The sequence below is a fragment of the Falco punctatus genome (assembly GCF_963210335.1).
Source record: "Falco punctatus genome assembly, chromosome: Z".
Classification (NCBI taxonomy): domain Eukaryota; kingdom Metazoa; phylum Chordata; class Aves; order Falconiformes; family Falconidae; genus Falco; species Falco punctatus.
Window position 1 is genome coordinate 25,488,481 of NC_137586.1, and position 27,205 is coordinate 25,515,685.

Sequence of the window (27,205 nt, forward strand, 5' to 3'; positions counted from 1 at the left end):
AAACTGATCCCTAGACACCATGAGGGGGTCTGAGGTGTTGTCTTTAATACAGCAGAGGTGTCTCTCTGGGTAAATTTTGTTGGTTAGGTCAGCATGTCCAGCTATAAGCAGTGTCTTTTCAAGCATTTTTTTCAAAACTGAGAAGTGTCATTAGTATCAAAGAGAGCAGACACCAAAGGAATGCTGCAGGTCTCAATGCACTATTCTCCAGAAAAAAATTGAGAAGAAATAGCTGCTTTGTAGAATTGCTTTTTATTTTATTATCATCTGTGGAAAGACTTTTAATACTTTGAAACTACAAATGTTATGCCTTGTTTGGATTGGAAGACTCAGTGCATACTTACTATTTTTCAGCATCCATAAAAGAAAGCAGAAACAGAAAGCCAGTTAACACCTGAAGCTTCCGGGGGGGGGGGGGGGGGCGGGGAAATCAAACAGCTGTTGACCCTCTGAGTCTCCTATGAGTTTTGTGACAGTTATGACCCTTGAAAAAAAGAAATATTTTGTCAAAAACAAAAGCAGAGGGGTGGTTTTGCAGGGCAAACATTTTTCACGCAGTCTGATCACTCAGATGTCACTGTCTCCTCATTAGTTAGGAAAGCTGATGCACGAAAGTATTTCATGACCAAGATAACGTGAACCATTTATGCCCGTACCTCTAGCCTGGGATTAAATCTTGGTGAGGAGGTGGGAGGCTTTCTTCAGAGCCTAGAATTTTGACTGTTTGTAACAAGACTCTCCTATGGCAGTCTGTTCTGCCAGTAAGGGTATCACACAGACTGTATCCATCTGCACACACAGGTGCTTTGCCTCACCAAAGGAGCTCTTCAAATTGTGCCCCTACAGCCACTCAGAAGTTCATGTTAGAAGGTAAAGGCTTCTTGTAGCTGGTGTGTAGCATTGCAAATGCAAGGCTTAGTCTAGTTGTCTTTACCAACACAAAATACAATATGTAACCATCTATATAGCTAGACAAATGCTAAAGAAACTTTTCCAGACTTGTTCATTTATTGTTTTACTTCTCTAAATGGACTCTGTAGTTATCTGGTTCTATGAAATGAGAGAAAAGTCTAGACTTGGGTTTTCACGGTATGTGTGCGCATCCACATAGAAATTGCTGAAAAGGTTACACAGTTCTAGAGAAAGGAAATTAAAGAGAATTGAAGATCTGGCCTTCAGGTCGCTTTTAAGTATGCTGCAGAATAATCTGAATTGCTGTCTTATTTTGATCGATGTATATTTTACTTATCTCAAGGTTCATTTACTGTCAACTTTGGATTATTTTGTAAGCTCAATATACAGAACATGGATGAACTTATGTAACTTACAGTCATTGTAGTAGTGGAAGAATGTTTCTGTCATATTCCTTACAAGTAAAGAAATTGAAGTGTTGCAGAACAGTTTTGAGTCCAAAGTCCACAAGCTAAAAAACAGCTTTAAAAAAACTCAGAAAGCAAGAGAAGATGGCTTTTTGTCAGTTTTGGTATATTGAAATATGTTATAACAACAATATATTCTCAAAATAGAACTTTTAAAACTACTCAAAATAGAACTTTTTAAAAACTTTTTACTTTTTAAAAGCCAACCTAAACCTGTGGGCTTTAAACTTTTTTTTTTTTTTTTTACTTATACTATACCTTTTTGAGTATTTGTGAGGTGTGTGTTTTTAATGAAGAAACATCTCCAGTTGTTCAATTGCTTGAGTATCTGAATATCCACCTGATTTTTTTACTGTGAGAGTGGCGAGGCCCTGGAACAGGTTGCACAGAGACGTTGTGGATACCCCATCCGTGGAAGTGTTTGAAGTCAGGTTGGATGGGGCTTTGAGCAGATTACTGTAATGGAAGGTGTCCCTGTCGGTGGCAGGGAGGTTGGACTAGATTGTCTTTAAAGGTTCCTTCCAACCCAAACGATTTGATGATGCTGTACCAGAGAAGACAGGAGCTAAAACAAAGTCACCTGAAACAAAAACAAACACAAAAGAAAAGCCCACACCTTTCAGGTAGTGGCTCTTTTCAACAGTGGACTCTGTGTTTCCAATTCACTTGGCCCCTCTACCCTGCACCAGGTACAGTGTCTGTTTTGCCTGTGCTCTTCTGAAAGATCTCTGTTTTTCTGTACCTCATCTCTCTGCTTTAGTTGGAGAGGAAGAATCTATGTTAAGCCTTTTTTTCATTACTCCTTTCTTAACTGCCCCCTCTCCTTGTAGAAGAGGTGCATCCTAGAAACAGAAATCAGTCTGGGTAGTACCATCTTCTGTTTAAGCTTAAGAGCCTGTCATTCATTTTATTCCTACTGTCATTTATAAGGATACTATTAGATATGGCGTAGGGGAATTTACATGACATCTGACCTTAGTTACAAGATGCCAAGCATCTTAAGTCATGGCGTGTTTCCACTTTAAGTCCTGGTAAGTTATTAAGTGTGGATTCACCTAAAATGTGCTACATGGATCCTTGGATCCATGGGTTTTGCCATTTATAAAGTGCTTAGGTGGTGATAATGAAGTACATACGGACTTAAAAGTTAACTATATTTTGATCAGTTAGATAACTTTCTTTTAGGGGATTGACCATGACAGTCAGAGCCAATCATAGCTGGCAACAAACAAATATTTAAGTATTCTTTTCCTGTTGAAGATATGAGGTAGATGTGCTGTTGTCCCAAATTCTGCTTGGGTTAAAAGAAAGCAGAGATGGAACATAAGTATACGAGGTGGCTGCAGCTCCTGTTCCTTTGCTACTTCTCTGATGCCATAGTTAAAGTTGCCAAATTAGCAACTGTACCTTGAGCAGCTGGTGGGGGCTCCTAGAGGTCTGTGAATGCTTCTGTCCCCTGGAATATTTTTCAGTCCCAGGCACATGTGGCTTGGGAACTAACTGTGCTGTGTCTGTTGACTTCTTCAGTTCAGCACCAACATAGTTGTCTGTGTGGTGCAAAGAAGTTATGGTAAGCTTGATGAAGTCACTTGCTGGTCTTAGATGTTTATTGATAGGATTCAGCCAAATGGATTACCTCTGCCCACTTCTTGAAAGGATGAGTATTTAAAAAATAAAGTTTGACAAAGCAGAGAAAAGCAGTTTAGAAAATTCTATATTAAAAATACATAGCATGAGTACTAACAGTATTTTCAAATAATTGTTTCATATTTAAATTAATTTCTTATACAAAAAATAGCTTTCATCAAAGTTATTTTCTTCTAGAATTTAACTGGAATGGAGCTGACTGAAATTCATAAGCTGTGTAGCTGTGTATTTTTTGAGGGATCATTTTCCATCCCTGCAAGAGATGTGGGACCAAGGACCAGGAGCTCTTAGTTTTCACATGAAGTGGAAAGCTTGGTTTCAAGTCTGATCCAAAAGATCCATGCTGTTTTATTAATAAGATAGTTTTTGGAGTGTGTTGGTTTTGTCAGGTGAATTAAGATTGCTAAAGAGCTCTCCCTTTTTTAGAGGCAGGCTTTACAAGTGCACCTAGTTAAGGTAGTAATTTCTTTGCAGAATGCTGTGTCCTGGGTCTTCTTGGGGAGAACCAGCAAATTCTGCCACATCCACAAGACACTGAGGTTGAAAAACTATGCCTGAGGGGCTTCCATAGTGCCTGATGCATTTCCTCCTAGGCAGGCGCCTAAGACTGGTCAGATGAAGCGCCATCTCAGGATACTTAACCTCTTTTAGCTTTTAAATATCTAAACCTGGGGAAGAAGGGTTTCATCCACCAATCCCTCTTTACCAGGTCCAGCCTTAAATAGTACCTCCTGCCAACATTCTGATCCAGAGTTGTGCTGCCTGTTTTTCATGGAGGCAACTGTCACCTGGCGCTGTGACCCTGCCATGGCTCCCTGGAGGGCTGTTTCATTCACTCTTCCTACTCTCCAGGTTATGGTTCCTGCCCAGATAGTGTAAGCCCCCTGGAAGACTAGAGTAAAACCTCATTGACTCATCAAGTAAAAGTCTGAAGTTGCTTTATTGTAAGCCATTTCAGAATGTGTCTGAATGTGCATTCAGGCTCCACCTGAATAAGTTGTGTTATTGAACGTAATTGTGTCATGTTGATTAATTTCTCTTGCGTTATAGTAGGAAGACCTTGCAGTGGAACTTTGATAGCATTGACCTAATTCCTGCAGACACGGGTAGAGGTCAGGGGCAGGTGCACTTAAACACAAAAGTGGGATATTTTGTCTGTCAGAAACCTGAAGTACTTAATATATTATCTTCTTGAGGTAAGAGTTAGCTCGAAGAATAAAATGGGGAATACAGCTGAATGGAGATCAACTTTTCCTCTAGTTTTCCATCACATCTTTTGAGTCCCTTTAATATTGCTGTAGAAGCTAGTGACATTTTGTACTACAGGCAGAAAGCGGTTTGTGTTGATTAGTGTTTTAATCATACAACAAGGGGCTCTGCTGAGATGAGTTTAAATTGCTGAATAGCACTTTGGTGAGATGTGGACAACTGGCAATTCATAAGCAGCATCAAAGGATTTCACAGTGACGCCAAACAGCCATCAAGTTCTGTCTGTAATGAATTGGGTTGGCACAAATCAGCAATGAACTAGAATAGGAAGGGTATTTTTAATCAGCTCTTAAGCCATTTGGCAAATGAAGGAAGCTGGAACTGAGTGAAGGTGCTGAAATAAAATGTCTGGGATGTCTAGCTCTCTGTTTTCTCAAGTACACAATAATAAAACATTACACGTAGTGCATTTGTGATGTTGAACTTTGATTGTAGGGTTGTTGCCTTTGCAGATTTTACTCTGTGGCACAGTGGTGTAATAATGTTTTGTCATTAAGTGGAAAGGACTTGCTTTTCAAATTAAAGATAAAATAGTGGAAACCATTCTTCTGGGAGATTGCAACCACATGGGAAATTAAGAAGTGATTCTATTTAAACTATGGCTCAGAAACAAAACAAAACAGAAACAAAAAATTGCAAAAAAAACCCCAAACCAAAAGCAAACCAAACCCTAAAACTGAATTGACTGAATTTTAGTAAGTTATCCAACTCTTTGGGTAGTTTGGATTTTTTTTTTGTACTTTGACAAAGGAAGAAAAAGAAAAGTTTTTTTTCTCCTCACTGTAGTGAAAATAAGTATAAAAATAAGGTGCAGGTTTGTTATCTGAAGCCAGCCAAATGCTTTTTTATGTAGGTAATACATTCAGATTAAGTTGGCCTGAATTTTAAAAGGATATCTAAAATAGTTTCCTGCATGCCAGCAGTGTGATTTGAACTGATCACTGTGTATGACTGCAACTTACCTGTTCACTTTATTTAGGCAATACTCTGAAATTTAAAATTAATTACATGACAACACGTATTGTGTAGCATCTACTTCTTACACTCTCCAGAGATTTTAGTATTTTGTTTAATTCTACTTTAGCACTTTGGGGATTATTTGTGTTGAGCTTATGTTCAGCACAGTAGAAGGCTCAGGAAAGCTGGCTTTTAAATGTCTTCACATCATGCTGCTGGCGCTACCCTTTTCCTAGTCTAGGTGCCTTATCAGGGGAAGTGAAATAGAGCTTGCAATATTAGAAAACAAACATGCTGAAACAGTGCTGCGGCATAGAGGCATAGACTCGTGAAAGGATGGGAGCTCAGCATCAGTTCTGCTGTCTGTGAATTCACAACTAGCAAACCTCACATGCAGATTCATACTCCTTGCATCCCTGTTGGGTGTGTGATGAGTTAAGTTTAAGGTGGGGTAGGGAGAGAAGTGGGGAGCCACGCTTTATATTCTTCTATGAAACTGTTGTGTCAATTAAGTGTCGAATTAGGAAGAATGGGTCTATAAATTACTATATTTTTAACTCCCCGCTGAGTTTTTGAGCCAGATCATCTGACCTATGAATTATTCTGAAGACAAACTGAATAAAACCTAAGATCACTTAGTCTAGACTGAGTAAATAAGAGCTAGCAAATACCAGTGAATTAAGGTGCCACATTAGATTTTTTCTTAAGAACTGGGATTTGTTATGGCACAGGAGAGGAGATTGCTTCTTCTAAGTGTTAACCTGTAGTTCATAGAAAAAGTATGGTATCAGAGACTTTCCATGTATTAAATTCAGTCTTTTTTTTCATCAATTTAATCTCTTTTTAGTAATTTGACTCTAGGATCAATGCAGTGCAAGAAATTTAGTCTTTTCTCTGATTCAAATTTGGTTTAAACAAGGCAAATTTAATAATTCCATTCTCTTAAAAAGCTGGGGTGGAAAGAACTGTAAGTTGCACTGTTAACCACATTGCAACTCACTTGCAAGTTGTACAGTCAATAAATGCTTTGTTGTGATCATATACTTCACATGACTTACTACTTATTCTTCAAAGTACTTCTGACAGCTCTATAGATGCTTCGGTTTGGACTTCATATACAGGCTATTGACAATAAGTAATTGTATGGCTATCACTGGAGATAAATCAAACATAATTAAATTTGCCATGCTCTCACATAGCTTCTGTCCCCTTAATGGAATAAAATTATTTTCTGGTCAGCATGTAAACTGATCGTTCATCTCCTGCTCTAGCTGCGCAATTGCTGCGTGTCATTGTATTTACTGGGATAAGCACGCTGGGAATTGTAATGCAAAAATGAATTGCACCAGGAGTTATTATTAGATGTTGTAAGACAACATAATGCACTAGCTAGACCGAGGCCAAACAGTCATAATTTAGAATCCTTATGCCTGCTTAAGTCTTTCTGTATGTCATTCTATAGCATGTGTTTCTGTTGCTGGTAGTGGCATAGAGGCCTGGCTGGCATCTACTGAGTTCAGTGTCGGCTATGAAAGTAAGGCAGGAACCAGCACCGAGGGGGGTCTTAAGAGGCTGACCCATCCTGTGGTGTCACTAACAGGCGGTTTGACTAAGATGTAAAATAGGCACTTGCAAGTCTTGTAAGTTACCTTACTTACTGAACTAACTTAAGGTTACCTACTTACCACTCATAACAGCTTCTGTCTTCAGCAGAGGCAGAGCACACTCCAGTTAAAGCTGGGATGGTACCTAGAGATGCAGGCAGAGGCTTGTGCTGAGGAACTCCACCCCTTACCTGTGGTGTGTGTCAGATTTACAGGGTTGGGAGAGGTGCCCCCCACCACCGCTCAGCTCTGCAGTGGCAGCAGTTGCTGGGAGCATAGCTCTTACTGCCTTCACTCCGGTGTTGCCAAGCTGAGAGCTGCTGCTGAGCTCGATAGAATCAGCCTGTAGCTGCAGCAGCCTCATGGGCTGCATCCGTAGAGCTAGACAAAGCAGGCCTTGGCACTGAGGGCTGCGGGCTTGCACATTTCCACGCGTTACGACAATGACGCTGGATTTCTTCTGCACCCATGCGGTGTCCTTGTGGTGGTAAGGTGCGGTTAACTTTTTATGTGGAGTCCTTTTCCAGTTCCACATGCCTGCAATGATTTGAGGGCTGCATTGGCACCCATTGCAGCAGTATTCTCCTTGCACAGACGTGCAGCAGTGCATTACGTGCCCAGAAGAATTTCAGATGGGCATGGGAGGGTTGCAGATCATGTAAAGCCTTGGAAGACTGTAGAGATGAAAGGGTGCTAAACCTGACCATGTGTGAACTGTGCCTGGGATCTGTGTGTCCAGCTGATGCAGACCAGGGCAGTTTGAAGAGTGTGTGAAGTGCCCCGTCCATATGGCCTTCAGGAGCTGGCGCTGTTTGGCCCTGTTTTACGTAGTGGTGGAGGTCTGGTCACTGGGAACAGAGCTGTTCCTTGTCCTCGCTACCACAGCGGTTTTGTGGTGAAGCTAGAGAAGCTTCTCAGATTCATCGAGGTGTCATTGAGACCCCAGTTCAGGGAAACTCTGAAAACCCGAACAGCGCTCAGCAAGGAGCCAGGGTGGGAGGAGTGCGGGGCCGTCGAACAGTCTCCTCTGTTCATCGCTGGCAGAGTGCGGATGGGCTCAAGGCACCCACAAACTCTTGTTCCAGGCAGGATTTTTTAAAGAAACGGTGTTTTGTCTAGCCAGGGGCCTCAGCAAAATTAGTCCCTACTAATTCTAAGTGTAAATTTACAAATAAATTATTCTAAATTCTTATTCTAAATTCTTACATATACCATTAAGTTCCAGAAAGAAAGCAGTCGTGATTCAGATCATTCTAGTGTCAGGGTCACTGTGTCCTAGTGTCTGAGTTGCCGATAACCACATCACCTAATTGCTTTCATAAAGTGATTAAGTGTGACATGGGAGGCCCAGTTAGTTTGACTTTATCTCTAGCCAAATACCTAGTAATTTTAGAAAATGGGATGCAAGTTCCTAAATAACTTAGGTTGCTTTTGAAAATTTAGTTTTGTTGGAATATTTGAAGTGTTCAGCACCATAGCAACAGCAAGGAATTATGCCTAGTTGTTTAATGCACTAAAAAAACTTAACTGGGTATCAGTTGTTAAAAATATAAGGTACATAACAGGTGTGAGAATAAAAGTACTTCCAGTGATACCAGTAAGCAATTTCAATAAAGGAACAAGGGCAGATCTTTTTTAACTTTTTCAGACTATGTGATAAAATTTAGGTTTTCAAGGTCTTACAGGCATGAGAATAAAAAACTTACAGTGAAACTGATAAGCAATTTCAGTAAGGGAGCAAGGACAAATCTTTTCTAATTTTTTTGAGTATGTGATAAGTGTTAGGTCTACAAGGTTTTAATGTTTAGTGCAAAAAAAGCTAGAAATTAATTAGCTATGGTTGCTCTTGAAAGGACTAAAAGTTATAAGACAGTTACTGATTTTGGTTTATGCTCTATGGCCTTCATGAAGAGATAACCTAGCATCTCTACTATATAAAATACTATATAAAATTAGACAAAAATGAGATCTTTTTAAAAGAATATAATGAAAATAAAAGTTGAGACTCCAGAGAAATCAGTGATTTTCTTACTGATTCAGGTTAAATACAAGTCTTTTGCATTGTGATACGGTGTACAAAAGACATGCATAAACTGTTCTTAACAGTGTAAGTTTAATGAGAAGCAGAGTTTAAATGTCACCTGTGGAAAAATATTCAGTGTGCATTAGGAGACAATACAAGAAGCTTGGAAACTTTGTTGTTTCTTGTGGAGAAGCATGACTCTTCTCTTTGTCTCCTGCTTTTAACTTGGGTCAGGACTGGGATCTTAATGCCCTGATCAGTCAGGATCATAGCTGAAGCATTGATTCTGTGTTAATACCAGACCTTCTGCATCCCGTGGGGCACATTTCAGGAGCTTTTCTGTTGCTCTTGACTCTTAGTGTTTCAGTAAGCAGTGACCACCATACTTGGGCATTTTTTTTCTCTGGCTTTGTTGTCTTCTGCAGGAATACCATGCTGGGTTACCATAGATTTCTGTGAAATTTTCATTCCTTGAAAGAAATCGAGTAGCCAGTCTATTCCTCAGTGATAAGCTTCCATTTTGAGAGGTGGTCTGTGTTGTGGTGGTTTCTATGGGCCCTGTCATGAATGAAGGCTGTATTACAAAATGCAGAACATGGATTTAGGTGGTGGATCTAAACAAGGTGTAATCACCAATTAGCATTGCATAGTGGTCCGCTGTATAGTGGAAGGAGTCTGTACGCAGCCTCTTTGGTCATCTTCATCCATCAAGTGTGCAAAGATACTGACCCTTCCCCAGTGAACTGATAAAGCATAGCACAAGAGATGCCTAAGAACTGGTCAGCCTGTAATAGAACCGGAAAGGCAAGTTTTCTGTCCATGGACTGCATGGGTACTTTGGAAGATTCAGAATCCAAGAGCATGGTCAAACTGAAAGGCTAAACGAAAGTGAAATGTCATATATGAAACACCTTGAAACAAAAATCTGTAATAGCTCCATAAGCACCCCTCTGCCCAAATTTGTGGAAAAATCTTCTGTATTTCTGTCTTATACACTGACATGGAAATTGGGAGTTCAAGCATATTGTAGCTGAGTTGAGCAAAGGGGTGTGCAAAACAAAACAAAACAATACAATACAGTATGTCCTGGATTGGGATAGACCTTTGACATTTGATAGACCCTCAGAAAAGTCATGCTCCCACCTGCTGATTTCAGCCATCCAGCTGCCTTTCTCTCTTTCCAGTGTGTGTGGCTTTGTTATTTGTCACCTCACTTAAAGTATGACGTTCTCTGCTTCAAGGGCCTCCTTCATCTTTTCTTGCTGTGATCGAATTTGTCGTTGTTTAACCAATACAAAGAGCTGATTCACAGCTATGTTTCCCTGATGTAACTCCATTGAGATCGTGTAGATACTCCTTATCCCAAAGGGAAGAACAGATCTTTCATGCTCCATTAATGTTCCTGCCTCTCTCCCCAGGGGAGCTATCCTCCTTTGCTAAAAATTCTTTAGAATACTCTAATTAAGGATAAGGATCTCTTTGAATATTAATTAATTTCTCATTGGCCTCCCTCAAAATATTTAACTTAAAACAATTTCATGGTAATTATTTCTTGATTGTAACTTTGAGAGGATTTTACTCTTTCTCAATAAATTCCAGTGTACCAAATAAGACTAGCTTTTGTATGTGTCCAGTTAATCACAACTGGAGATAAGACAATAAGCAGTAGCTGTAAGGAAGCATTTTTTTTTGTTTCTGAACTTTTCTTCTTAGAAAAGCTGTCATTCTTACCATAGCTTTCCCTCTTTTGCTGGTCTTTAATTATTTAACTATACTGTAGATGGCTATGTCCCTCATGCACATAAATTCAGTCTTTTGAGTGGCTGAATCTACAGCAGCTCTGTACAATGACTAAAATGGTAGAGCAACTCAAAACTTTTCTTTCTTGCCTTCCCGGAATGGTGAGATAGGACCGAATCTATTCCACTGCTCTTTCTTGAGCTTCTCACTCCTTCTAGGACTCTTAATTAGATGTAATTAAATAAACGACAGAACTCCTCTCTGTTTCCCATTTTGCTTTGAATGTTCAGGAGAGGGATACATTTCCATATCATTGCCGAGAGTGTAGGGTACTTTGGCCTAGCAGCAGGGCAAACTCTAAAATCTTCACATTTAAATCCTTCCTATCACAAAGTAATTTTACACATATAATATATGGCCACAGAAGATGCCTTTTGAAATCTCTGAAAAGAGGTGAAATTCCAAAATACCCGTTTAAAATTTCTTCTAGATCAGGACACAAAGTGAGGAGCTTAAGTCTCATTCTCACCATGAATGAGAGGAGAATTCTTGTGAGCTTTGAGGAATACCTTGAGGGATGCTGCAGTCATCTGTGCCAACAGAGTCAACATCTTCATCTAATAGGGCAGTCATATCGTTCCAGCATAGGCAACAGCAAACATCACCCATTGCAGAAATCTCACCCTTCCAGCCTGGGATCTCAGCATTATCTGAAGCTAATTTCATATGGAGGATTTCGTAAGGAACTTAGGCAGAATTCCTTCCCAAATGAACCAGGTGTTTTTACATAAACCCAAATGCTTGCCTTACACTTCCAAAGAGAAATTAACGCTACTTGAGTTCACTAGAGCTCTTGGATACTACCGTTAACAGAACCAAGTCATTCACAATCCTCTTTTGTTCCCTGACCGTGAAGAGCTGCTCCGTAACGCTCACCAGCAAGGCTGTCAGAAAGGATTCACCCCTTGCAGCCAGCACAGCTAATGCATTGTTACTGGCTGGTTGACGTACGTCTCCCACGGACTGGTAGTGCGCACTCCACCAAACTCTTGGGCTGCTTCCAATGCGTGCTGCTATTTACAACCTGGGCAACAGCTACAGGGACTCTGCTCTGTTCATATTTGTCAGGTTTTACAGATTTACTTACTACACCAGATGCCATATTTTGTAGTGAAAGTACTCCATTCTCAGCTGAATTTCTACTCATTTCTGCTATCCCAAGACAGCACCGCTCATCATACTGTGATCTGCACTGCAGGTGTGACACCTGAAGAATTTACATGCTCTTGAATAATTGTAGTTCTTTGAAACCATGACTACGCTATAGTAAGAAATCCAGGTTTAAAATTAGTTAATTTTATGCAATGATTCCAATACTAAACTCCATAAAATATTAATAAAGCAGACTTCCATGCACATTTTATTTATATAGATCTGAAATAAAGCTTAAACCATGTTTTATAGTGTTGGTACTGCATACAGCTCGGCAAACAATGAATAAGCAACACTGATTCAAAAAGCAGAAAACATGTCTTGATTTGAACTGCTTTTGTTTCTTTGTTCCATGAAGGCATCTCTCAAAATAACTTCATTCTGAATGCAACTCATTAAAGTGTGCTCCCCGCCCCCTGCCTTCGCAAGCCTTCTCCAACTGGCTAAACATGGTGACTAGAGCTTTTCAGATTAATTTTCCTTAAGTGACCTACTTTGCAGACAAAGATAATCATGCATTTATAGCCTCTGGCACTCTATTCAGGTCACAGATGGACAGATAGCAAAGCTATTCCTCAGTGACTTAGTGGGGTTGTAACTAATCCCCAATGAGAAAGGAGATCAGCCTGATGTTAACTGGTCAGAATGCCTGAAAGTATGGAAGATCATTGACTCCTACTTTAATTATCAGGGGGTGTCACAGTTAGGCTGTATGATACCAGCTAGCAATTATTCTAGGAGTGTTTTGTGTAGTGATTGAATAACTGGATGCCATAGATGTTAAATGTCCAACTTTGAGTCCTTTGCCTTGATGGTGGAGCACCTTGCGGTGTTCTGACTGTGGCCATGTCTGATGTCACACACGTACCAGATACTATGGTCAGCACCAAGGATCACAGACTTTTGCCTGCTAACAAGTCATCCTGTGAACAGTTGTCATTATAAAGATAATTTTCTGTGCAATCAGAACTAAACTTCTGTTATGAAAGTGGTTTTTTGTATAGCATGATCAGTTGAGCCAATAATACTTGTATTTAGCTGTTATCCGTTAGAGACTCATTCTCCCTCTTGTCTTTGGCACTAATGTAGTCTATGCAGCAAAGCTTGTTCTCTTTATTTTCAGATGTTCAGAAGTTTCACAAGGGAAATGGCCAGGTTTTATTCTCTGTTAGGGTATTCTTAAAAGTTCGTTGGAGCTTTTCATGCTGACAGGCAACGAGCAGGAGTGTTAAGGATGTCTTTTTTTAAAGGACCGTCTTGAAATTTAGTGTGCCAGGCAGTCAGTCAGTGATGCTAATTCTGACAGGTCTGAAGAAATAACTGTTAAAATTTTGACACTGCCAGCAAAGGGATGGATGGCTTTCAGAAAAAAATGAAACGTGTACGCAGGTTGAATTCTTGTACCACAGGACTGCTAACATGTATGCCTGTGTTCCCCCCCTATGTCCATAACAGCCTTGCTCTTTGCACCACAGTGCAAAACTAAAAGCTTTTCTGGTGGAAGTTGCATTGCAGTTTGGATCACTGTGTAGATGTTCATATTTCATGTGCTTCCTAAAACAAATAATCTCGGAATACGTGAGGAATTATTTGGGTTTGGTTTAGATATTTACAAATGTTAAGACAAACCAACAGAGCCCTGTGTGTTTCCCATGAAAGAATCTGATGCGTTGAGGACAAAATCAATTCCTTTTAGCAAAAAGCCTTTCAGACAGGAATTAAGTAAAAAGTTCTAGAGAGAAAGAGTATGTGCAGCCCTCCTGTACCTGACCTGAGGGACTGTAGTGCAGCTGTTCCACCATCAAAATTCTGGCTACAGGCTCTAACAGAACCCTTAGAATTTTCCACACATGACCTTCAGCTTCTGGATCTGTGTGTTCCCTCTCTCGTGTGTTAGTCCCAGCATCTTCCTTTCCAAGGGAGAATTCTCATTGTGTCTGAGCCATGTGTTTCTCAGCATTTCCTCTGGAGGTATTGACAAATTTGAACCAATGTAGCTCTACAGATGCAGGCATCAATGAAGATACTTGTAGTCTAGCTTAAGAACGGTCTGTTGTGGGTGTGCTTTTGTCTGGTCCTAAAATAATTAATCTAAATCCAAATAAATCCAGTTTTAATCAAAATAATCCACAAAGCATTGTTTCATTGTTTTGGGTGTTTTTTTTTTTGTTGTTGGTTTTTTTTTTAACTTTGTCAAGAAAGTATTTGAGAAAAGTAAGTCAGCACTGCCAGGATTGGTTGTGGGCTATTTTAATCAAATTATGATTTTATGAAACAAAAAATTATTTGGTTCTGTGTTTCCTGGTATGAGCCATCACACGGTTGTGTTTATGTCAGAGAACGTGGAGTTTTGTAAGAAGAAAAAGGATAAATTTGAATAGTTGGGAAGTCATTGTGTATTATCAGATACAAAACCAGACTGATATAACTAATATGTTTCAGTTTTTGTGGAGCCATAGTACAATCTGTAGAAGATACAGCAGAAATTATTTGTAGAAAAAAAGCAGTACATGCTACAAACAAATAACATCTGCTTTACAATAGACATGTTCATGCCCACTATGTAGATCTCTTAGGGATAAAAAGTATGACTGAGAAATAATACTGGTGCACTCCTGTTGAAAACAGCCTATTTAAAAATAACCAGCTCCAAAGAAACCTTCTAGCTTTTGAACCAGGGTAGCCGTAGCAGTAATAGAAAAGACATGCTTCATATTTAACGCTGACATTCTAGTATACGAGCAGTAACTTAAGAGCTCTTGACTGTTTTCTTCGGAGGTAGTAAGGGCACTGGACAAAGATGAAGGTGAAACATGCCACAGATTCCCCCTCACGTTATTATTCAGCACTGCCTGAGAGTCTGTCCTCTGGGATCTTCATGGCTTAGAAGTTTACCTTTTAACAGTGTGGGTGTACGCATTATTGCATCGAAAAAAATCCATTCACTTCTCTGTTTGCATATTAAATTAGGATATATAGTAATGAACCAGTTCTCATCCTGTAACTGTCCCAGATACAAAGCTTTTAGTCTGCTGTATTACATCAATATAAAATCTTGTGTGTATATTTCTTCTGTGGGGAAAGATGAGTAGCAAGGCACATCTTGTAAACATGTATAGGCGTCACACGCACAATTTGCTACTAGTCCTGCCATAGCAGGACAGCTAAGAAGAACCACTTCCTTGCATAAAACGGCTGGAAAGGATATTTGTTTACTATATCAGAACATCAAGGAGGACTTACAAATATGACAATGAAGTAGATTTTTTTAGCATGTTTTTTACAGAATTTGTCAATCTGCTGTGCCGCTCTAGGTGAAAAGTAAATCTGATTAGAGAAACAGAAGATTAGGCATTGTTACAGGAATTTGTTCTCATCTTCAATATGCAAGCCAGTGTTCCCTGATGAAGTAGTCTTATCATTATTTTAGTTTAGTTGTTTAAGATTTAAAATTTCTGGTGGTGAACTTCTAAACAGTTGAATAGATTATGAAATGCTAGAGTGATTTGAAAGAACCTGTATTCCTTTTCTGAAGGAACTTGTATTGCTGTTCAAAGCACCATATTTGGAAGGAAATGCTGGAGCGTGGAAGATTCAGACATCATGTTTTAGTGAAATGGTAGATGTGATCTGAGTTGGTAATGAATGTTCCTTGGTGGCTGGTTCATTTTCAATACCTAAGAAGCATTTATAGGAGTCACGTGCTTTGGTGGGATGGGCTGTGCATGCGGATGAAGTGGAAAAAAGAAACTTGGTGGACAAAATGGTGGCAGACTGTTTCATTGTTCATATCTACAAAGTTAAACAAAACAATAAGCTTACATGCAAAATAGTAATAATTTATAGTTAAAATAAGCATATTAAAATATTTATTATAATAAACAACTAGACTGTAGTAATTCCTCATAATTCATCACAAACCTATATATAAAATGACATTGGCCAGAGTTACAGGTCTTTTGTTTTCAATGATGCCTGTAATAGTAAGGTAATTAGGTAAAATGAGTTATTTTCTGTATGTAAGTGTAGGTGTGCACCTCACATGCTGTTAGCATTGTACAAGTAAGCATTAACAATCTATTTGCATACTAATATATCCACCTGATGTGTTTGGAATATTTTTCCCTTGCATACTGAGTGCAAAGATAGGGTCTGTGGATGGTGGCAAACTAATTACCTGTGAAAATCAAAGACCTGTGTTTGCTCAGAGAATAATGAATTTATAGGCAGATACTTCCTCTATAGGCAGCTTCAGTAAACCCCAACATCAGCTTCCTCTTTGCAAAAAAGCAGTAGTATCTCTGCTCATGCTCCTTGATCTTTAGTCTCTTTGCTGATATTACTGAGGAAGGGCATATTAATGGAATTATGGGGTTGAAATTTGAGATCTTTGAGTTTGCAAGTACAAATTAAATATGGTATTTGATAAAGCAGATTTCAGGGATAGCAGGCTTGCGTTAAGACACTAAACTGTAGTTCCAAAGCACTGTATTAGCTCTCTTTAGTCCAGTTGGTGACAAATCTTTTTCTACCGTATTTTTCATGAAGTAATAGATTTAAAAAGCACTTTAACTCAATATGTATATATTAAAATAGTGATTAATCATATATATATTCTGGAATTACACACTGTTGCTTTTGGGAGGCTGATGTGGATTTCATCATCCTTAATGTTTTATAAAAAAAAAAAAAAACAAACAAAAATGCTGTTCAGCTGGGAGGGTAGGGGTTCTTTCCCAATAATGATATACGTGTATTTTCTGAATGTATTTTTTTGATGATTTGAGCATTTGGATTCTCATTTGGACATTCAGTCTTGGGATTTTTGCATAGTTCTGTTTTTGCTGGATATTTTGGGAAAAAAATAATTATAAGACCTTTTAAATAAATAAAAAAAAAAGAGGAGATTTGGGGGCTCTGACCATTCTCATTCTGTCTGTGCAGTTCGACAATCAGCAAGCATTGGGAGGCAGAACTGGCCACACTCAAGGGTAATAATGCTAAGCTCACAGCAGCCCTGCTGGAGTCCACTGCCAATGTAAAACAATGGAAACAACAGCTTGCTGCATATCAGGAGGAAGCAGAACGTCTTCATAAGCGGGTAAGTCAAGGCAAACAGCCAGGATCCTTGAGGTGGAAGTACTGGTGACTGTATTCACTCACTTTCAAGTAAAACAAGTAAGTTTATTTTGGGGGCTTTAGGTTAGTCTTTGAGACAGAAATTAATGATTATTTTAAAGCACACAGGGTTCTTCCTCTGGGAAATTCTTTTCTTTGTAGCCGTTCTTTTTCTGCAAAGGGTATTGTTGCAGGAAGAGTTATCTAACGTTATGACATGCTTGCCGGCTTTCACTCTTTACTTGATGCCATCACATCTGTTTCAGGACCTTCTTTGTAGCATTACACTTAAGTCCCTCTTGCATTTAAGCCCACAGAAACCCGACACAAAAACTCTAAGTTAAAGAAACCCTGTTGTAGTTTGCACATATAACAAACAGCTTCCTCTCATCCTTGCACCTGAAGAAAACTGAAAGTAGATTCAAAGTCATTATATGCAATTGGAGATCTGCTCCAGCTTTCCTTTCATACAGGAGGAGGTGGGTCCTGTTCTTTTCACTGTAAATTTTGCAGAGGTCATTTGGCAAACCAGAAATTAGTGCTCAGTGGGGGAAGGAATGGCAGTGTTTGAGGGATGAATAAAGCATGCAAAGTTGAAGGCTGCATTATGAAAACAGGTATACTCATTTCTCTTCTCTTTTCACATGTAACTCTTTATATGTTGTATAGTCTGTTGACCTTCATCCATATAACTTTGTCATTGTATCTTATAACACATTTTTGTGCAAAGTGAAGGCAAGGCTAGCACATGTATGGAGGGAAGATGTCTGATGAAGCTGTATTTTGTTAGTTTCAGTTGACTTAGAGTCTAAGTATCAGGAGGATGTACTTAGTTAAAAAAATACAAACAAACAAAAGCATTGCTTTTTTGCATGACAACAGGTTTCATGAATATGCTGACAGAAAGGGAAAGGTCAAGTAGCAAACATTGTGGACCTTTTAATTTGGTTTTGTATGCTGTACTTATGTATATGAAATAAGGTATGGCAATTACAGTTAGCCAGATCCTGCACACTGCAAAGTGTTCTTTCAGACCTGTGCTGGACTGTACTGTACAGACTGTACTGGAGGCTGTTAGTAGTCCCAAGAACAAGCCTTATATGTGCCTGAGAGGGGAGAAATTCAGCAGGCTACATCTAACCTGGGGATGTGGAAGAGTAGCAAGAGTTCTCCTGAGCTTGAGAAACTGGGGGAAATGGCAGGTTGTTGGGGCTGTCCTGTACCTAGACTGACTTGCAGATAAGGATCCTGAATTCCCAGCCAAATGATTTGCTAGGGAAGAATGACAATTTCTGATGGACTGTAACTGTGTGTGCTATAGATGGCTGGATGAAATGCATGGAGTGTAATTAAAACTCGTGCTTTTTGCAAAGTGCTTTCAGTTGAAGAAACCAGCAGTTTCTGACAAAACTGCTTTGCCTCAGAAACTTTCTAGTTAGGCACAGCTTGTCACGTGTGTTTTAACAGAGGGAGACTTTGGCTTTGTCTGTCATCTCATTTAAGCTTCTCCTTTGGAAGGGTGGGAGTTGTAACCTATGCTCCAGGTTTATCAATAGATGATTAGTCATTGAGATAAAACTATTTAAATTAAAACCTTATATTAAAATTACTATAGTGCAGACGTTCAGGTGGATTTGACCACCAGATAGACTTTATAGTGAAGAACTCATCACTGAAATGTGGACATAATGAGGTAGCATTCTTCCTAATAAAAGATATTAACAGCTTTTGTTGCAAAGCTGAGCCAATACAGTCCTTGCCTAAGAAGGAAAAACAAAGTAATACATAACAACAGCAGGTTCATTTGCTGTGAGGAGACTCAACCAGACAAGGTGGGCAAAGGTCCCCTTTTCTTGACTGTCACTCTCAGTCAAATCTTACAAAATCTGTTACTGGAAAACAGAATTAATGTATATAGAAATTTTTAGCATGTCACTTTGCTTTTGTATGATACTACAGTTAACAGAAGTAGTAATAAGTTCTTGGTCGCTACATTCATTAACAGCTGATGATTTTTTTATGATCTTTGCCCAGTGAATTTCCTGAAATTCTTTTGTTTTCCTGATGGAATGCAAAATCTGATACCATAGGATTGTCTGCACTGTCAGGATGGGATCATGATCACTATTTACATGCCTTTATTAAACGTTTCTGTAATCTGTGACCTCGGGGCTTGTTGATACCTCACACCGAATGAAGGAACACTCTGTCCCTATGTCTCTCTGGGCATGCCTGTCAATTACTAGGGGCTAGTTCGTCAGGAGTACTGCCCTCTGTTGGAATTGCTTGGAGAAAAATCCAGACTTGGTCAACCCAATAAATCGAATTCTGTAGGCAAACGTATGCAGATTGTGTAAAAAAAAAATAAATCAATCTCAATCTGTTATCCATACGATGCAATACAAGAGCTCTTCTAACATGCATGCTTGAGGCTGACCTTCCACACTGAAACAGTGCCCCATTTAAAAAAGAAACTGCAAGTCAGATGCTTCTGTCTTGCATGGATCGAAAATGTGCTGTTGAAATGGCCAATCCGGAGACTGTTGGTGATGGTACAAGTGGTAGCAAGCAGTGTTAAGTAACTGTGTTGTGTTACCTTCCTGTTCAGTTCATCTGTTACGAAGCTCAGCATAAACGTGTAGCTGCAGCTGATCCAAAAGATGTTCCTCAAACTAGAATCATTCTCACCCGAGATTATGTAGAAGTTATATATCAAGTCGAAGATGGTCATCTTTTTTTCTTGTAATTCTCAGAGGGACAAAAGCATGGAGTGAGTGTCCCAGTCTTAAGAAAACGAAGGTGTTGAGCTGATTTTGCTTCTGTAAGTGCTTGTCTGTCTTCACAGGATAATCATCTAGATATTCCTGTAGATATACTGTTAGTCAGATGAAATGGACTTCATCCTTAGCTCATAGAATCACAGAATAATTTAGCATGGAGGGGAGCTTTGGAGGTTATCTGGTCTAATTTTCCACTGAAAGCAGGGCCAGCTTTGAAGTTCGTTCCAGCTTGAGGGCTGGTTCAGGTTGCTCAGGGCTGTGAATGAAATCTCAAAAAAATGAGTTCTCACAGCCTCTCTGGGCAGCCTGTTCTAATGTTTGACCACCCTTGTCAAATTATTTTCCTGATTTCTTATCTAATTGAAATTTGCCACGCTGCAACTTGCATCTGTTGCTAGTTCAGAAGAAAAATGGGGGTTGATCCAAAAGAAACTTTGTTGAGAAAAATTAAATAGACTGGATTTTTAGAAATACTCCTAGGAAAAATGATTTCAAGGAGAAAGAAAAATTTGGAAATTAGTTTGCACGTTCAGTTGTAATGTAGTAGTTGTTTTATATGGAAAAGTTGTCTGTCACAGCATCTTGCCCATTGGAGAAGAATGTGTGTGGATATGTATGCATTGGAGGGATACGCTCACTTACAAGATCATAGCCGTCTATAAAATAGATCAGTCTTCAAAATGAAGAATGGTACTGCTGACATCAGCTGCTATATTTATTTCAATTTAATAATACATTATGTGGTTTATATATAATGTAATTGTGGTATTCAATCCTTAGGTGCTTTAGGTTTATATAAAAGTTTTGGTGCCTGAGTCATCTGTCTGCAAACTACAGTAGACTCGTATCCTCTGTCAGGTGTGGGGTGTGAGGGGAAGTAATGCATATTGATTAGTAAACTTGGCATTGTTATTTCCATCTTTAGTTTCTTCTTTATATAAATAGCCTTATTTACATGAAGTGTCCTCTTTATATTAAAAAAAAAGACTATTGCTAATACTTTTAGTAGTTGACCTCTTATGATGTTTTTCCACAGTTTGAAATTTGTCATGTTTTATTTATAAAAATCCTTTGATTTTATATTGTATCTCATTCTTTTATCTTCTATTCTTTTCATTCACTGTGTTAAACAGTGCAGTCTCGTGCAGCATTTGCTGTAAACTTTGCTTTGTAAGTTGTTTTATATTATTTTAAGCCCAACTTTTTTATTTTATAATTGTTTTCAAATTTGACTGAAATAGATTCTGTTTCACATTGTTAGCTTCTAAAAATACAGAAACAAAGCTGAAATGCCCCTTTCTTTGACTGCATTTTTAAAAAATAATTTAATTTATTATTTACCATTTCTGATAAAGCGTAAGATTTACTCATCTATAGTTTGGTTTTTCGTATTAACCTACATCTCTTTGCTTTCTCTGAGGACTTTATATTCCTTTTTCCAGTTGTTCTCTGCATTAATAATGCCTAAAGCTGAGGTGAAAGAGAATACAGATTCAGTGTGGCTGAGTGCAAAGTTCTCAATAAATTAAAGTGTTATGCTCTGTTCTGATATATTGTGAGCTTAAATCAGAAATACTGTACTTTGGTATTTTGTCAGACATATTTTTTACAAGTGTGCTAAATGACTGTATGGACTTCTTCTAAAATACAGAGATAATAGTTCTGGAAAGATGTGATGCCAAGTCAAGAGCCTAACTGGGAACTCACAGCCTTTTCTCCTCTAATCTGTTCAGAAGCTACTTAGCAACAAGGATTTCCCCTAAATGGGGTTGGGGAGCACTCCTGCACACCTTGCATCGCTTTTTGAAGTCAGGAGGCATTCACAAATTTAGAACAGCCCAGTAGCAGAAAGAGAAAAACCCTGACGTGAGCTACTTTAGAATAGCATTGATACTAACATTAATCCTGATACCACAAAAAGGAAGGGATTGAATGGTATGAATTATGGGAAGTAACACAAAGTTCTTCCTTTGTCATGTTAAAAATGAAAATGATGGATTTTTTTTCTTGCATGCTAACTGCTAAAGTAAATCATTCTATGACACTGGGCAATAGCACAGAGTAATAACACCAGTGCATAATAATAAGAGCTGCAGTCCTTGAAGACCATTCATCTGCAGGAAAAGACATCTAAGATAAAAAGGGATGAAGGGAAATGATCAAGCTCTTGGGTATTCCTGAAAGAACCCAGAGGTAAACTCTTGAATCTAGCTTACTATTTTACTAGGATTTCCTAGGAATTAAGGTAAAATTAGCCTATTATGTTCTGGTTCTTTTATTCAATGAATGGAATAAGTATGAAGTCATCAAAACAACCTGACAAATAACGAGCCCAGATTTCACTACTTGTTAAAAGAAGTTTTAAAGTGGATATTAAAATGCATGAGAATATAGGAATAAGGCCACGGTAATTTTATTGAGTTATTTCTGTGCTTCTTAAAGAAAGCACAATCTGTAAAGCAGTTACTGAAGTCCACAAGAAGTATGGAATGCTATATAGGCCATCTGCTCAGATTACCTATAGAAAATCTTTGCAGACCCTTTAGCGGTCACCTGCACATTTCCACCAGCTGCATTAATAACAGTAACTAAAACTAAATTTTGAACATGCAGGTGTGATGAAGATGCCTGTTGAATCAGAGCCCATACTGTGGGCTTCATACTTGCTAGAAGTCTTACTAGCACCAGTGTGGGACTATCATGAGTAACTGGTTTTATGAGGCTAGGGAGGCACATTATCTAAACGTGGAAATATGAGAGATGGTGACAGAAAGTGTAGTGACAAAAAAATTATGAATGGAGTTTGGATTAAAAATTTATTGGCAATGTACCTTTTTATGTGATGCCTATCTCTTGTCATCCTCCGTTTAAGACTGCATCCCTCCTACCCCGCTGAACAACACAAATTTCTGTTATATTTAAATTTGGTTTAATTGATTAAAGAAAAAAGTTATCCAAGAATAACTTCCTTCATAAGGTACTTTAAATAGCATGTGGCTAGATAGCAGCTTGCTACCATTTGTTTATAATGAAAATAGATTGTTTATAATGAAAAAGTATTTTGCAGGGTAGGTATGGGTAGCTTGGAAATTTAATCAAAACAGTGGGATTATAATTTCGTTAGTACCTGTCTATGCATTTATTTAAAAGAAATGTGTGTGCAGATGGACAAATTCTGAGTGCACAAAAAATGGTCAACGAAGTCCATATATTTACATATGCAGTCCTTTCATCTGGAATTGCAAGCAAACTCTTGTTGCACTAGAAAGTCCTGAAAAGGCAAAAAAAGGGCAGCTCTTGCCCAAGTGAGGTCATAATGTTAAATATCGACCAAGTTTTCAAGAGATATTCTGCAGAGTATTAGGGTTTTCTATGACATAGTAAGATCTGGAAAGACTAATTATTCTAACTGTGATAATTGAGTTTTTAGAAGACGTATGGGAATATAGTGACTTTTTTATTTTTGAAATTACAATCCTGCCTTAAAAAAGAGTTTATGTTTCAGAGCAGGCTGTAATTATCTGCATAAGGTTGGTTATCCTTCTTGCAGTGGAACTAGTTTCTAATAAAAAGAAATCCAGGGTAATATTTTAAAAATCCTTGAGAAACTGCTACAGATGGTTCCATGCAGAAACCTTCTTTGCATGGCATTAGGGGAGGTCAAAGGAAAATACAAGCATTTTATTTTAGGGAATATGTATGTTTTTTTCACATGTACAATTTTGCTCCTCCAATATCCATTTCAGCTATGATAAGTGCTGTATTATTTTTGGAATGGTAAATGTTGTCAGTCTTGATGTTAGACTATCACAGGATTTCCTAGGACAGGATTTATGTATGATGAATATATGGTGAACTGAAGGCAAAGTCTTTTCTGTCTTCTTCCATTTGTCTTGATTTGTTTTTACAGCAGATTTGCATTTAGGACCAAGATTATTTCATTAGTTTTTTGTTTTGTTTTTTTTTCCTGGGAATACACTTTAATGGAATGTGTCATATACAAGATTATAATTTGCAAAAAACCCCAAGCCACCAACCAAACTACTGTCAGAGTACTCTGAGAAAGGGGCAAAAATTAAAAATTCAGGGAAGGGTTTCTCCTCCTCATTTCATTTTTCTACAAAACCTAAGAACAGTGTTAAGATCCATTTATCTGCAAGTTATAAAAAGAATACTTTGTGCAGGCATGCCACAAAAGTCTTCTGTAATCAAAGCTCTATAGAATGAAATATATCCTGTAATTCCAAAACTGCTGGAGAATGAGGAAATTAATGGATTTAAATCCTCAGGATTAAAGGATAACATATCTGTACTGTGTTTGCTATTGCATGTATTTAATCAGCTGGCCAGGTAGCAGGAAAAAGTATTTGCTAATTATGTTGCAGTGAAAGAGATGTTCCCTGAAGTTAGTATTAGCTTTATCACTTGCAAATAATAATGCATGGCTGAAGCTTAAAGCATTGATTTTAGTAAACCTTGTATTTTCAAATATTCCTACTGCAGTTTCATCACTTTCTTCACAAAAATCAAGCAGATGATGAATTATTCCTTTTTCATCTCTGTAGACATGACTAACTGTGGAAAACATTTTGATATTTCCATGGCTTGAGGCATCTGTGTCCACAGAGAAAAATGTGTCCTTTGCAGCAAAATCTTCAATTGTTTTCTCTGTTGAAAAATGTAATATGTTGTTGGTAATTCACAAAACTCCTTCCTGCCCCCAGGTTACCATTTTATCTATGGGTAAATCATGGAAAACGACAATAATTAATTTGCTGTCAGAAGTGATGTATATGAATAATACTATGCTGTGCTTTTTGTTATTTCAGCAGCAACCTTGAAAAGCAATTCTCCTTGTTTTCTGCATTTTCACATTTCTTAGCACCAAAAACCTTTCCAAAGTTTTTTTTATTTTTGAAAGCTATACTGGAATTATTTTTATGACTGGCTTGTTGTGTGCTGTCTTGCATCGTACTGCCCATCATGAAGAACTGAGAAGCTTCTTCTACATAAATTATGTGCAACATTATGCAGTTATTCCTGGCTTTGCTGAGCCATGCAACATCATTTCTTTTCTCCTTGTGGAAAGCAAAGAGCTCTTTTTTCTTCGTAGGATGTTCATCTTGAATTATTGATGGAATAATGTTGTCCCAGTCACAGTTATGATCCATTTAGGGATGTAACTCAGTCAGCTAAAAATACATAATTAATACTTAAATTCTGTCTTTTATGTGAGCACTCTGCCTGTTCATCCCTGTAGCCTAGGCTAGTAGACCTTGGATGTTGCATTCCACAGTAAATAGAAGAGATAAAAATACCTTTAGGAAACAACAGATTAATTTTGTCAGGCTTAGAAACCAGGCTAAACCTACACTGAAAATATGTTGGCAATATAGGTAAAAAAATGGATGGCCAGGTTTAAAGATTGGTGGTGAATGCAGTTACATCCAGCTGGCGGCCGGTCACCAGTGGTGTTCCCCAGGGCTCAGTACTGGGGCCAGCTCTGTTCAGTATCTTTATCGGCGCTCTGGACGAGGGGATCGAGTGCACCCCCAGTAAGTTTGCAGATGACACCAAGCTGGGCAGGAGCGCTGATCTGCGGCAGGGCAGGAGGCTCTGCAGAGGGGTCTGGACATGCCGGACCGGTGGGCCGAGGCCAGCTGGATGAGGTTCAAGAAGGCTCCGTGCCGGGTCCTGCAGCTGGGTCACAGCAGCCCCACACAGCGCTACAGGCTGGGGCAGAGCGGCTGGAAAGGGCCTGGTGGGAAAGGGCCTGGGGGTGCTGGTCGGCAGCCGGCTGGGCATGAGCCAGCAGGGTGCCCAGGTGGCCAAGGAGGCCAGCAGCACCCTGGCTGGTGTCAGAAGCAGTGTGGCCAGCAGGGCAAGGGAAGGGACTGTCCCCCTGCACTGGGCACTGGTGAGGCTGCACCTCGAACCCTGTGTTCAGGTTTGGGCCCCTCACTGCAGGAGGGACGTAGAGGGGCTGCAGCGTGTCCAGGGAAGGGCAAGGGGCTGGGGAAGGGGCTGGAGCACAAGGCTTATGAGGAGCAGCTGAGGGAACTGGGGCTGTTCAGCCTGGAGAGGAGGAGGCTCAGGGGGGACCTTACTGCTCTCTCCAGCTGCCTGAGAGGAGGATGGAGGCAGGTGGGGGTGGGTCTCTTCTCCCAGACGACGAGTGACAGGATGAGAGGAAACAGCCTCAAGTTGTGCCAGAGGAGGTTTAGATTGGGTATTAGGAAAAAAATATTCACTGAAAGGATATTGAAGCATTGGAACAGGCTGCCCTGGGAAGTGGTTGAGTCCCTGGAGGCATTTTAAAGATGTGTAGGTGTGGCGCTTCAGGACATGGTTTAGTGGTGGACTTGGCAGTGTTAGGTTAACAGTTGGACTGGATGATCTTTAAGGTCTTTTCAACCTAAATGATTCTACCTTTCTGTATTCTGAGCTGCCTTTCGTCGCATTTCTTCAGCAGTGGAAGTAATTTTTGTATGAAGTTTAGAAGGAATTTAATGATTCGTTGGTACTGAATTTAATATGCTGAATAAAAAACTATTCTTCTTTGAGATCAGAAATATACAGAGTTATCTCAGGGAAATGCTTTGAAAAAATGAATCAACCTGTAGCAAATATAGTGCAGATTCATTCACTCAATAATTGCTTGAGGAAGGTGACCACTCGAAATATTTCTGTCATTCCCACTTCATTGCTTCTGTCTAACTGAAGTTTTCGCTTGTGAAGTAGTTGTCTGTGTTGGGGTTCAATGCAATCTCGTCTCTTGGTTTCTTTGTGATCTGATGTGTTTTCTTTGAGAGATTCTTCAGTCTTCTGAAGCTTTGGGCAGTTATTGTCTTAAGCTCACACCAAGGGTGTTACTTCTTGTTATGTTATGTGGCCCAAAGCCTCACTCCTCTGGTTTTCCCAGCAGCCCAGTGTACACTGGCTGTCTGCTGCAATGGAAACTTCTGCCTAGCATCCTCTTCTATTAATATGCTGTTGACCCTAGATTAAAATTTGCATAAAACTCCAGAATGGCCTCTGCTGAGAAGGTCTGGGCTCTGCCAGAACAAGTTGCTTTGCTGTCTTATTTCAGCTGATGTATTTCTAATGAAGTATGCAGTTAGGTATTACACCAGCCGTATACTCAAAGAGTTAGCTCATTAAGTAGTCACTAAAAAGCCCTTTCAGATTTCTTTTCCCTACATACAATCCTTACGTGGATGATAATTGCAAAATAAAGAAGCAGAAACTAAGAACAATATTTTTTTATTTTTTAGTCTCAAATATGAAGCCATAGTATTAACTTTTTTTCAGATATGCAAGTCAGTGCAGTCTTACGATAGTACAATAGAACCTTGTTTAATCAGTTATTGTTCCAAGACTGTTCTTTCAGTCTCAGTTCTATCCTGGAAACAAGGCTTAATCACAGGTACATTGCTCAACATTGTTGTTCAAAGGCTTGAATGATTGATTGAGCCT

The 27,205-nt window shown here is 39.0% G+C and overlaps 1 protein-coding gene across 3 annotated transcripts in view; it reads left to right on the forward strand.

The window, feature by feature from the left end:
- HOMER1 (homer scaffold protein 1) overlaps window positions 1–27,205 on the forward strand; it is a 107,113-nt gene that overhangs the window by 55,869 nt on the left and 24,039 nt on the right. For all 3 annotated transcript variants that reach the window (XM_080370882.1, XM_080370883.1, XM_080370884.1), the window contains exon 6: window positions 16,776–16,932. In XM_080370882.1, the coding sequence (XP_080227008.1) occupies window positions 16,776–16,932 (157 nt within the window). The remainder of the gene's footprint in view (window positions 1–16,775; window positions 16,933–27,205) is intronic.